This window comes from Gadus chalcogrammus, chromosome 13, assembly GCF_026213295.1.
Source record: "Gadus chalcogrammus isolate NIFS_2021 chromosome 13, NIFS_Gcha_1.0, whole genome shotgun sequence".
Classification (NCBI taxonomy): Eukaryota; Metazoa; Chordata; class Actinopteri; order Gadiformes; family Gadidae; genus Gadus; species Gadus chalcogrammus.
This window is the reverse complement of record NC_079424.1, coordinates 15,805,454-15,818,963: the sequence shown is the minus strand read 5'-3', so window position 1 is coordinate 15,818,963 and position 13,510 is coordinate 15,805,454. Positions and strand designations below refer to the sequence as shown.

At 45.3% G+C, this 13,510-nt stretch overlaps 2 protein-coding genes across 2 annotated transcripts in view; one reads left to right on the top strand and one right to left on the bottom strand.

Annotated features, from left to right (window-relative positions):
* The window catches only part of LOC130402570 (metalloproteinase inhibitor 4-like), a 9,209-nt gene extending 6,338 nt beyond the window's left edge, over nt 1-2,871 (bottom strand). The window contains exon 1 of the mRNA XM_056606792.1: nt 2,616-2,871. Within this exon, the coding sequence (XP_056462767.1) occupies nt 2,616-2,754 (139 nt within the window). The 5' untranslated portion in view covers nt 2,755-2,871. The remainder of the gene's footprint in view (nt 1-2,615) is intronic.
* Nucleotides 1-13,132, top strand: part of syn2b (synapsin IIb) — a 50,705-nt gene extending 37,573 nt beyond the window's left edge. Inside the window, exons 6-13 of the mRNA XM_056606791.1 lie at nt 4,097-4,159; nt 5,579-5,721; nt 5,960-6,034; nt 6,658-6,760; nt 8,534-8,698; nt 9,301-9,364; nt 11,666-12,422; nt 12,970-13,132. Coding sequence (XP_056462766.1) covers nt 4,097-4,159; nt 5,579-5,721; nt 5,960-6,034; nt 6,658-6,760; nt 8,534-8,698; nt 9,301-9,364; nt 11,666-12,422; nt 12,970-13,132 — 1,533 coding nt within the window. The remainder of the gene's footprint in view (nt 1-4,096; nt 4,160-5,578; nt 5,722-5,959; nt 6,035-6,657; nt 6,761-8,533; nt 8,699-9,300; nt 9,365-11,665; nt 12,423-12,969) is intronic.
* Nucleotides 13,133-13,510: the final 378 nt, after the last annotated feature.

Sequence of the window (13,510 nt, the reverse complement as noted above, 5' to 3'; positions counted from 1 at the left end):
CTGAAATGGACGGCCTAATTGATACAATAACTGGACGTGAACCAGAATGAGTCCATTGCCACCCATCGAAAGAGAAATATGGCAAAGCTAAACCATGAGAACTGATGTTGTAAGTAACTTCCACCCACCCACATGAATCGGCGCCCTTGTCATGCTCACAAAGCTGAGTTGTCAGCAGGCTTTTCACACGCCTAGCGTTAGTATGCAGCGCGCTAAGCCCAGCCTATAGACATGGAAATGAACTTGAGGGGAGACAGAGGGAGACGGAGAGAGGAGAGAGAGAGAGAGAGAGAGAGAGAGAGAGAGAGAGAGAGAGAGAGAGAGAGAGAGAGAGAGAGAGAGAGAGAGAGAGAGAGAGAGAGAGAGAGAGAGAGAGAGAGAGAGAGAGAGAGAGAGAGAGGCAGATAGATAGATGGATAGAAAGAGAGGAAAGAGAGAGACAGAGAAAAGGGGGAAACAGACGGGATGGAGTAGGTTTACTGTCGACTCTTCTTGGCCTGTGGCCAGGATGCAGGCCTATCCAAAGTAGGTACACACACACACACACGGATGTAGCACTGTGTACAGAGGCAGCCAGGAACCAGTCAAGACACGGAGACTTATTATGAAGAGCAACATCTTCATTCAGCTCTGGCGTCAAATCTCACAACACCGCTGGGTCAACCCAAGGCCACCGGTGGCCCCTCAGAGACTCAACACAAAAAGGACTTGAACGCATCACAACACAGCCCAGGCGTTGGACACAGTGATGCAGTACAGTCAAAGGCACTGATCACTTCCACACACCAAAGCCAAATACCCTTAGAATTTAAGGGAACTTTAAATGTTCAGTTTGTAACAAGTGATTATGCCTTTTTTACATCAAGGCACTCTCATAGCTGTATATTATAGATTAATTATGCAATAGGGTAACATATCTACGACTTCTGAGGGATGACATACTTAGATGTTTAAGCCAGTAAAATGAGAAAGAGCTCCAAATAACACTATTGCGTTCCAATAACCCACATTTTAGAAGGCAGCAGCCTGGTCAGAGTCTGATGGGGAGCTAGAGAGGGGAAGAAAGATTGTATTATTATGCAATCTTTTCTAAATAAGTATATTTAGAAAATAAAATAAATATTTTTTTTTAATTCCTCAACCAGATGCCCGCAGCATCATAGCTGAAACCACAATATCCCTCCTCTCCTCTCCTTATCTCCTCTCCTCTCCTCTCCTTATCTCCTCTCCTCTCCTCTCCTCTCCTCTCCTCTCCTCTCCTCTCCTCTCCTCCGCTCTCCTCTCCTCTCCTCTCCTCTCCTCTCCTCTCCTCTCCTCTCCTCTCCTCTCCTCTCCTCTCCTCTCCTCTCCTCTCCTCTCCTCTGTGCTCTTCTCCTCTACTCCTCTCCTCGCTAATCCTCTCATATTTTCTCCTCTTCTCTTCTCTGTGCTCCACTCCTCCTCTATATTGTCTCCTCTTGGATCGGAACCTCTGACAGAGACACATAGAGCCAAGCTCTCAGAGAAAGCGTAGAGTGTTGGCTTTGCTAGGCTTAATAGGACTGGCACTGGAATGGCTCAATCAGGAAGAGGAGTGGGCATCAGAAGGAGAGACAGACAAAGAGAAAGGCATGCAAACCTTCAAACAGCAATGTATACAATAAAATATAAGATGCAGACAGGAAGACTAACCCAGATGAGAGAATGTTACTGATCCACTCACTGGTGACATTTCTGCCACATCTTACCACCTCCCTCTCTCTCTCTCTCTCTCTCTCTCTCTCTGACTTAAAATTATGCAGGTTTTATTTATTTTTCTGTATGTAATTATCAGCCCGATTTCAACAGAGACTGGTGGTTGCTGGTTGAGAGCTACATAAATGACTGGCGTTTCAAAAAAATGATATGTCCCGGTGCACACAGATATAAACAATGCACAACGACCTAGCAAATCCTGTTAGTAAAGTCCTATTACTTTAGAAATCCACTTTGTTTTGCTCCTCTGGGTGGTCCCTATTACTTTGTAACTCAGTGTCTTACCACCCTATTGTTATTTAGTTATGTATCTTCCCACCAGACTCTCTCTGTGGACATCCTTTCTTTCTTTCTTACTTTGACCTAATGAGCCACGGTTCTTGCACTGCATGCACACATCCTCAAGCAACTCCTCTGCAGTCCTTACTGAGAAACCCACTCGCTGGGAGACACTGAGGCAATGAAATGGTAGTCTACCCCGGTTGTTCTGCCTCTCGCTTCGGGTGAGGTTGCGAGATGAATGGACAATATTTTCTTTGTGATGCAATCAATAAGGGAAATACCATCAACAACGCAATAATAAAAGTCACATAGCTAGATGTGCCTGCGTTTCTGTGTTTGTTTGCATGTAATTTTTTGTGTGTAGATATTTGTTTTTTTTTATCTGTGTGTGTTTATGCGTGTGTTCCCGTGTGTGTGTGTGTGTGTGTGTGTGTGTGTGTGTGTGTGTGTTTGTGTGTGTGTCTAATGCCTGCTTGCATTCCACTCAATATTTTAACACAGAGGTCATCAAACCCAACCGAATAGCGATTCGGTCCACAGGCGTGCAAAAGATATCGTCCCCTGATGAGCGTCTCAAAGAGGGGAAGAGTGTAACTCACCTATCTCGGCGCCGCAGAAGAGCTGCTGAGGATGTGCGGGGTTGCAGCTGCATGCGTCCACCACTCGCACCCTGCCCAGACCCAGGAGGATAGTCACCAAAAGCCCCGAGTACACGCACCACACCTGCTGCATGCCCATGGCTCCTGGCTGCCTCAGACTGCTTCACCAATGGTCGCAAAAAATCCCTTGGCAGCCTGTCCTAGCGCTGTTTCCTTCTCCCAGGGAGCAATCCAGGCCAGCAGTCAGCAAGATGGTTGGGTGTGTTGGGGGAGGGAGGGAGAGGGAGGGAGGGCTGGTGGGTGGTGTCAAGGGGGGGGATGCGGGGGTGTGGGGCAGGGAAGAGAATTAAAAGCAAGAGAGAGGAGCTCGGGTGAGCTTAAAGGCAGCTGTGGAGTGAAAGGCTCTAGTAAGTTTAATTGCGCCCCCTGAATACCAGCTGGTGCGACGGCTAACTTTGTTCAAGTTCAAGTTTAGCTTAAGGCGGCGGCTGCTGCTCTCGCTCCCTCTCTCTGTCCTAATCTCTTACTTACTCTCTTTCTCTCTCTCTCTCCTCACTGTCTCTCACTCTATAGCAAACACGAAGAGACACTCACAATGGTTGGTTCCCTCTCACATTGACGCTCTGGTCCTGAATGCTGAGAGGGTTGCAGCACACTGGGCCTCTTATGTACTCCACCACTAATGAATGGTTCAAGGACCGCCTATTTACCAAAAAAAGGAGAATGTGACTAATCAGTCTAGTGGTTCTGGCTCAGAGTAAATAGAACTACAAAACTACAGCGAGATGGAAAGACCCAATCTAAAAATATATGTTGGAAATAGAGAGTTATGTGAGTTATGAGAGTAGTTTTGTAAACGTGCTTTGTAAAATTGTAACTCAAATTGTCAAACACAAAACTTGTGTGTGTGTGTGTGTATATGGGGGGGTTGGTGTTCATTTGCACATGCATGTGTGCGAGCATCACAATTGAATGGTCTGCTGTTTCATATGAGAACAATAAGAAATGTTTCCTTGTGTTTGTGTGTGTGTGTGTGTGTGTGTGTGTGTGTGTGTGTGTGTGTGTGTGTGTGTGTGTGTGTGTGTGTGTGTGTGTGTGTGTGTGTGTGTGTGTGTGTGTGTGTGTGTGTGTGTGTGTGTGTGTGTGTGTGTGTGCATGTGCGTGTGCGTGTGTGTATCTCTAAGCTGTAAAGTTCCACTGCAAATTATACATCACCCATCATCCATTTCTCTGCCTGACAGTGGATGCCTAAGCCTGACTAATTCCTGTAGTCATTGGAAGTTAGACAACTTTTGATTGTGTTGACATTCCTATTTAGCCATCTGGACAACAAAAAATAATTATGAAATGAAAGCAACAAAAATAAAATGCATTGAATGTTTTCGCAACACGTTGTTTCTAACTTGTTACTTGATGAGCCACAACAAAACCTTATTAATGGGTGTATTTCCTGATCATAAATGAGTCTTCTTCATTTCTAGATTACCACGCCCAGCTTTCCAGTGGTGGTGAAGATAGGCCACGCCCACTCCGGAATGGGAAAGGTATTTCAATCTCATATTTACCAGAATAGGTCTGAAATTAGTCCATGATGTGTTTTCTTGCCGTTGATGTTTTGAATGACTCAGAATCACTGTCTTGTGTGAGAGGAAACATTGACATTGACATTGCATTTCATCTAAATATGGCACAGAGGCCAATTTAATTGTCAATGTTGATGCACTGTAAATGTGATCATACCAAGCTACATCTGTTTTTGCTCTTCTTTAATCATGGGTGAAATCCAAAACCAAGTGGGTTCAATGAAATGGGGAAAATAGAAACCATGTCATCATACTTACAACCAATGGAACGGCACTAGGGGGGCCTGACCTAACACCAAAGGGGAGAGAGGCCGCTCACTACCCTTTGTTTGCAATCAAGACCATGAAAAACAGCGGGGCTTGATTCAGTTCAGTTTCCAGGATTTCTGAGATTTTTCAATTATCCAAAGATTATTATGACATAATTTGACTCGCAATCAATATGCAATAGAATATCAGGAAGGCAACAATTGTTGTAGCTTCAATTAACAATATATGTTAGAGAAAATATTGTGGTAGATAATTATCCTAAATTGACCATGTCTGTTGACCAACGATCTCCAAATTCTCTCATCCCTTTCTGTTCCTATCTGGATCAATTTTATTTTCTCTCTCCTTTTTCATATGCTGTACACAACCATTCAGTTTTTCCAGTCACCCATTATACTCTGCTGTGGTGTTCTTGTAGACAGTGGTTATATTGTGTTTATCGATCCCTCCTCTCATATCTGGACCACAGTCTTTGACTTGTAGATTCACCACTAAAGTTCCCTCAAATGGCTTTCGGTGAATAGATCTTAGTGGGGCAACTGGGATCCTGTGTCTCGAGTCCTCGGGTTCATCCTTGTCAATGTCCATAGCATCAGAAGTCCCTACTCCACCATCAACTCACTCTGCTGGGGGTGATAACGTGACCTTTAGGCATCAGATTGGAGGACGCTGAGGAGCTTAATATATTGTTGTTTATGTGCATATCTCTATATGTCAGCAATTAGCTGCGCTGTTGTCCTGACTTGGCCACGTATTTTCACCAAAACACATTGATTTAGATTCTATATATTATATGTTATTGTGAATTTTAAACACACATACTCCAAATAAGGAATTATTATTAAAAAAATTAAAACTCAAAAACAACTTTCCACCAGGGAAGTCTGCCTGCGCACTCGACTGATTTTTATAGTTTATTTATGTTTTTTTTTTGGGGGGGCCCTAATCAAATAAATAACTAAATAACTAATAGTCTGCATGTAGGAATAACCTCTTCTGGCTTTAGGCATTCTGTCCACTGTTTTGTTGGTTTTACTCTTGTTTTGCCCAACAGGTAAGTAAACTCTTTCCCTTATCCAGCCCTAACTGTGCTGGGCCTCTGTGTTCCAGGTGAAAGTGGACAACGCCAGTGACTTCCAGGACATTGCGAGTGTGGTGGCCATCACCCAGACCTACTCCACCACAGAGCCCTTCATCGACGCCAAGTACGACATCAGAGTGCAGAAGATCGGCGCCGACTACAAAGCCTACATGTATGTCTACTATTCTTGGAAGGGAGAAAGGGATAGGTTATTTAATGAAGTCATATTGATGCAAATAATTATAATCGTCATCACAAAGCAATCGTAACAATAATCATTATGTTATCATAAACAACTGTCGATTTCTTTTAAGGCTATAATCGTATTTGTAATTTCATACAACATTCGGAACATTTTTTATCCGCTTATTGTTTATGAATCCAATCAGGCTCAACCTTCTCATTTGCAGGCGAACATCCATTTCTGGTAACTGGAAGAGCAACACTGGATCTGCCATGTTGGAGCAAGTGGCCATGACTGACAAGTAAGCATGGGGTCTGTGTTCATTATGCACCGCATGGCCACGGCCAACACGGCTCTGACACCATGTCAAAACAAATTACATTGTTGGACGTGGAAATGTGTCAAATATTGTGTTTTTTGTGTGTCTTTTGCCAGGCTAAAGTGGGAAAATTCACTGAACTTTGATATGCAAATTAAATTGTACAATATTTCTAATTAAATTAAAGACTTTGACGATAGTCAAATTTAACAGTTACATATTAAAATAAATGTAGTCTTATTTACGATTCCACATTAGCCAGAGGAAAGCCACACGTTAAATAAAACGTGAAGCATCTCATTTAATTTCAGGAATGAATCTTTCACAAAACAGATCACATATAAAGTATAAAATAAGAACCTTTGACTATTTGTTTGGGGTCACTAAATGGCTAGAGGAGTACTCTCTACGTTGCAGTTTTCTTGCTAAAACGTTCTCATTTATATACAGATGCTATTATGATTCAGCATTACATTCCATAATGCCCACCACTGTAAAATGTGACTATCTTAGTACCATCACCAACCACACACACATGAGGAGGCAAGTCTCCTCATGGATCTGATTGGTTCAGACAGTGGGTGAGCTTGATGTGTGTTTTGCAGGTACAAGCTGTGGGTGGACGCCTGCTCGGACATCTTTGGAGGGCTGGATATCTGCGCTGTTAAAGCAATCTGTGGGAAGGACGGCAACGACTACATTACTGAGGTGCAGGGGCAGCGATGGATGACTGGGTGGAGAAACAGACGGATAGACAAGTGCCAGATAGACAGACAGACACACAAACACAGAAAGCAACACGAATGGGTGGAGAAATAGACAGATGGACAGACACAAGTGGACAGATAGACGGACACACACACACACAGACAGCAACACAGGTGGAGACATTTAGTAATCAACGTCAATATAAATTGTCATTCTTCAATGGCATCCACTTTGGATTCATTATTAATAAAAAAACATTTTCAGGATATATTGTTTTTGGACTCTGATTCAGATATTAATGAGGCCTTTGAAGGTTAATTTTAGCCTGTCTGCCCTCGTTTCTCAGTGGTGAGAAAGTGGACGTCTGCCTGGAAATAGATAGATGGAAATGGCAGGCTAACCTGATTAAAGATCTCACTAGTGTGATCACTAGAGCAGATTACATCTGCATCTTAATGTCAGGGCTGGAGCTTCTAAACCTCTTCACACTCCGCTTGACTCCCTCGTCAAAACTACACAAACACTGACCACTCTCACTCTCGGATTACTCCATGTCTCTCTCGTTCTTTCTTTGATTTCCCCTTCGCTCTTTCTCTGTATCATTGTTTTTCCCTTCTAAACAGCCCTTGTGTAGACCTCTCTCTCTCTCTCTCTCTCTCTCTCTCTCTCTCTCTCTCTCTCTCTCTCGCTCTCTCTCTCTCTCTCTCTCTCTCTCTCTCTCTCTCTCTCTCTCTCTCTCGCTCTCTCTCTCTCTCTCTCTCTCTCTCTCTCTCCCCTTTTCTCTGTCTCTGTCCAGTCTAATAGCAGGCTTAGTGTGTGGAGTTGCTTTGGATTTGTCCCCATGTCTCAGCCACAATGCTAGAGCAAGACTATTTATCTTGAACATTATGTCCAAAAACATGACCTCCAAAACAATGCTTCCTTGTCCTGGTCTGGGTAGAATAGGGGTGCGTGTGAGGAGAAGTATCAACAGAAGAGGAACCGTCCACGCATCACAGTGACAAATAAATCCAACATTCCCAACACATACCCACTACAGCCCATAGCTGTTTTTTGATGGGGAGGTAGTGTTTATCCTGTGTGCCAGTGGGGTTCTGCTTGGTTTCCATGGCTTAGTGATGCAGCAATGACACTCGCTACACTATTACACAACAAGTCGGCGAACGTGCTCTTTTGCTTGCATGTGCAATGTGTTGTTTATTTAAATGTATCTGTCTCCACCGCATTCAACCTATTATGGTGGCACATGTGTGGTTAGCTCTGTTGCCTCACAGCAGAAGCAGAAGGTCCTTGTAATGTTCTCAACGTGTTCATGGGTGGATTTTCTTCCAGGTGCTCCTCCCACAGCAAAATCAAAAAGCTGTCCTCGTGATGGTTGATACTCTGCCGGTGCCCTTGACCCAGGCATCAGGGGTTAGACCTGGAGTTGGTCCCTGGGCGCTGCACTGTGGCTGCCAACTAGTGCTTCTAATGATAGGCTGCAGAGTGCAGAGTCCTCAATTTCCTATAAATATATATAATAAATATAATAAGTGGGCTTGAGACCATTGTCGAACTTCTCTCTGGGTGCCATGGCAATAAAGTTTATTCACTCAAATATTGAATAAGATTGCTACTGGATACTGCAGATCTATTGGGTCTGAATTACATCTCGTATAACTTGAAAACCCTCATCTCTGGGATTATTCTAGCTTAAACGCTGCGTTTTGCATTCAGTGAAACTACTCAGTGAGCTGCGGTTGTTGACTAAGCCCCCCTGGTCCGCTCGCCCAGGTCATGGGGTCGTCCATGCAGCTGATCGGGGACCACCAGGCCGAGGACAAGCAGCTGATCTCTGAAGTGGTCCTGGCTAAGATGACCCAGGCCCTTGCCTCCAGGAGCTCCGCGGGCGCCCGCTCCCCCCAGGGCCAGATGGCCACCACGGCCCAGCCCCAACAGGTAGGCCCAAACACCCACCACCACACCCACCACCACACCCACCACCACGGCCCAGCCCCAACAGGCAGGCCCAAACACCCACCACCACACCCACCACCACGGCCCAGCCCCAACAGGCAGGCCCAAACACCCCAACCCCACCATCGTCTACAGACATGAAGATCACATATCTGTGAACCATAGCCTAGGCAAAATAACCTATCACATTTGATTTAAATCTGCTGTAGGGCAGATTTGAGGGCTGTAAAGAGAAATAGCAAGATTTACCGAATAAATAACCCTCCAAAAAAAATCGTGCAGGCTAAAATGGTTTGTAGTGACCCTGGTTCGATCCGGCCAGGGGTCTTACGTGTCATTGCCGCTCTCTCTCAACCTACTTTCTCAATATAATGATTTATTTCTCATTTGTAGTTGAAGTCAAAGTATAGGCAGGGGGATAGAGAGTGGTAAACCTGTCATGCATACAAACAGCAGTAAGTCTGTCACCCTTCTCATCTCTCCATGGTTCACTGTCAGTCGTACCATCTGGCTTAATCATCGCAGCCTGCCTAGTTTCCACCATGTGGCTGTGGTTGTTATAATGTCATTATTTTGTCCTACAGAGCGCTGTCCTGAAGGAGGCAGCATCAGATCCCAACAGGACACCTGGACAGCGACCCATGCAAGGTGAACACCCTTCTCTCTCTCCTGCAACACACCGTTAAAAGAAAACCAAACTGTGTGTTTGAGAAAGTCCCCGCTCACTAAAACCATTTGAAATATGTGTTCTCGGCCACTTCATATGGACACTTTCTCATTTCACATAGGTGAAGGGGTATATTTGCTTACTTGCATAAGCTACTTACAATGTTTGATGGATTTCACCTTGTTACTTAAACAGCCAGTAAGGGCTCATGCTATAGACGACATTTAAACGAAGGAGGGCAATTTGAGTCCTTGTTAACGTTGTGTTCTACGTTTTTAAAACTTGAACGTGCATTTATGTCGGGATTTGGAACAGGATCAATCCACAGCAGAACTGTGCAACCAAGTACATATGGGTCTCCACTACAGTAAAATGTTTAAGGGTTTGGTTTTCCACTGATACTGCTTCAGCTGCAGCCAGACAGAGCCCGCAGCACTAGGTCTGAAGCGCTTTACTTTGTTAAGTTTTTGAACCTCTCCCAAACTTCACGTTTGGTTCATATTTATTAGGTTGCTAAATTGATGAGAGACGTAGTTAATGAACCTAATGTGAGGACAAATCTACCAGAAAGTATCTACTAAAAAGCAATATAAATGTTTTTTATAATGCTATTTTAAATTGCATTCAAAATTGCAATATGAGTGCAATAAAGAACACAGCAGTCACACTGCTATCAGTAATTAATTTATTTATTTATTTCAATAATGGCAACAAAAACTAATTTGTATTGTGGAAGTCATTTAATGAGTAGATCCTGTCCTTTATCTATGTTAATAAAATTATGTTGTGGCTGTTGCCAATTGAATAACTGCAGATGCTTCTCTCAGTGCAGCGTGGCTAAGTGAGGTGATAAACTGAGTTGAACCCAATTTTAACATGCTCCTAATGCAAATGAATGAAACAATATGTACATGTGGTTATGCCAATTAAGCTTTTGTTTTGCGTGTGTTTGTGTTACATTAGACAATGCTTGTAATGTTGCCATGGCTTGCATCGATGTCTAGCCACTATTATGAACTACCATGCCTACTTATACCTGCACTAAGATCCCTGCGTTTGCCGTGATAACACGATTAACTTACTTCACACGTTAATTGATATTGGTAGACCTATAGGGTTAAATGTCATGGGCAATACAATTTATCTAAGGGCAGCGCTTCTGGGAGATGGAAAATGTAATATAGGCTCCCCCACTGCAAGACAAATTCAAAATAAGATTATTTAAAATAAAATGTAAGTCTGGGGATGTGTACAATAAGCAGAAGATTGGCATAATTATTATGGTATGCTTTTTTCCTCTCGTGAAGCTGGTGTATGGGCCGAATTCCATTATTGGATCGGCTTTCAGGTCGGCAGCAGCCATTCCATACCAGTTTTTCTTTTTTACAGAGCATTTGATTGGGGATTACTGTTGGGGTGCAACGAGAATCTCAGCAAATAGGACAAGAACAAGTTAATAGGCCTCCATATTTGTGGATGAGATGTAAGAGTCGGAAAATACAAATTCTTACACCGACAACCTTTCGAGTTGATATCCAACACTCACGTACGCACTGTGTGTCGTTGTTGCGCACGTCACGAGGCATTATGTAACCTTCGTTGTGCTTCCCTTCTTGCCTGGGTTCTGCTGCCTGTATGAATTGAAAAAGCTTAAAATTACTAGTTTCATTTTTCCACCAGTGGATCTCTGTTTTGACTTGACTGTATCTCTTTCTATTTATGCCTTAATCCTATTTTCCTATCAGCTGCTCTTCTGTCTATTTCCTCATCGTTTACTTGAAAACCAAATTGCGCTGCAGTTGCCAATTGTCGTCTGCAGACGCACGACCATCTTTAAAAGTGTTCTGCTTCCCCCTGCTGTCCACGCTGTGCAAATATCGACAGCTCGTTTTTCTCCTGATTGTTTCGAAATATATTGATAGTATTCCAGTATGAAATTGACTGCGGGTCCGTTTTTAGATGCTAATGGTTTGTATAAACGTAATAATAAATGCATAATAAATGCATAATATGTGACACATTGCTTTGGTTTCCAAGCTTTGATGGAGCTAGATTTAATTATTGTATTCTAGTTCTTGTTTTGATTAATGCCATATGCATGCATGTGCAATCTGGGGAGAAATCGTTACTGAATAACTTGGTCAACATAACTTTTCAAATTTTGTTAATGAATCACAGTGGTATATTCAATATCACAGTGCCAGGGTACAAGACTGCATCAGCTCCAGAAGATTTAAAGCTGAAAGGTAAAACCCAAAACGTGTGCTTCATATTTCAAATAGGGACACCTGTGAAAACCCAGATCGTGGACCCACCCCAAGAGCCAGCTAAGAGGGCTTCTGAACCTGCAGCCAAGCCTAGCATGGCCCAGAAGCCTGGCCCGGTCCAGAAGGCTGCCTCCGTTACAAAACCTCCCGTGCCCAGGCCTCCTCCTCCGATGAACAGGGCTCTGTCTGTCAACAAGTCCAGCCCGGCCCCACCTCCCCCAGCCGCCCAGGCTAGACCCGCGGCTGCACCCGTAGCCTCCCCTGCGGCCAAGGCAGCAGCGGCAGTCTCAGGGTCTCCCCCCGCCAGAGCAGCAGCCGCAGCCCCAGCCGCCCCAGCTCCGGCCCCAGCCCCCGTTCCGGCCGCCGCCGCCGCCGCCGCCGCGACCACGGAGCAGCCCAAGCCCCAGGCCCAGGCCTCTCCCGCCCCGTCCCCCGGGAAACCCAAAGATCTGCCCCCCAAGCCCACGCCCCCCGCCAAACCCATCCCTCCCGTGCGCAGGAATTCCAGGTCTCAGATCCAGGTGAGGCAGCAGACTCTACCGGCCGATCTAGCCAAGCCGCAACCCGAGGGCCAGGCCCCGGCGCGGGCCCCCGAGTCCGCCTCAGCCCCCCGCCCAGCGCAGGTCCAGACGCCGGCCAAAGCGGCCCCGTCTCCCTCTGCCCAGTCCGAGGCCGGGCCGGCGGGGGAGTCCGAGGCTGAGCTGTCCGAAGGGGACGTCACAGCGCAGGACGAGCCGCCGTCGGACCAGCCCAAGACCCACCCCCTCCTGAAGTAAGGGCCCGATTATCAACACTGTGTTGATAATAAAGGAAAACATGTGAAGGGACTCCACTCTACTAATGGTACTCCTAAAGATATTTACCTTGGTTAATGACGCAGAGATTCCTGTTCGGATTATGTATTCATTATGTGTTCATCGTATTAATGTTAGAGTAAAGAAACAATGAAGACATTTTCTGAATATAAAAACAGTCTGAAGAATTTATGTTGCATACTTTTCTAGTTTAGTTAAGTTTTTGTGCAGTTGTATGTGCATTTTTTCTTGTGCATTTATTTTATGTGAATTTCATATGTGCAATAGCTTTGAAGACTTTCTATGATATAACTGTTTTTTATTTTTACATGGAGGTTTGTTTCACTCTTCTGAGACTTGTCCACATGTGTCCTCTTTTCCCTCTCTTTCAATCCACCCCTCCCTTTGTGACTCCCATCCCTGTCCTGCTCCTCACCCCCTCTCACCCCATCCTTCTCTCCTCCATCCCCCTGCCTCCCTTCTCCTGTACCTCTCTCCCAAACCTCCCCCCCCCCCCCCCCTCAGTAAGTCCCAGTCCCTGACCAATGCCTTCAACGCCTTCAGTGACTCCTCCTTCTTCCGTGGAGGCTCCGCCCCCGCCCCCGCAGCGTCGGACGGCCAGGATGAGGCCAAGGCCGAGACTATTCGCAACCTACGAAAGTCCTTCGTCAGCCTCTTCTCTGACTAGACGGCCAGCCGCCAATGTGTAGCCGAGCCTCCCCCCTCCCCCACTCAGTCCTCACCCAACCCCAACCCCACCATTCACCCGCCACCCCGTCCCCCCACTCTCCCCTCTTACGGTGGGCTCCAGTGATGGCTTGATTGGTGTTTTGATGTGAATGCCGTTTTAACTGTGTGTGCGTGTGTGTGTGTGTGTGTGTGTGTGTGTGTGTGTGTGTGTGTGTGTGTGTGTGTGTGTGTGTGTGTGTGTGTGTGTGTGTGTGTGTGTGTGTGTGTGTGTGTGTGTGTGTGTGTGTGTGTGTTTGTGTGCCTGCAAATTAGCTTGAGCGTGCGTGTGTGTGCGTGTTTGTGTGCCTGCAAATTAGCTTGAGCGTGCGTGTGTGTG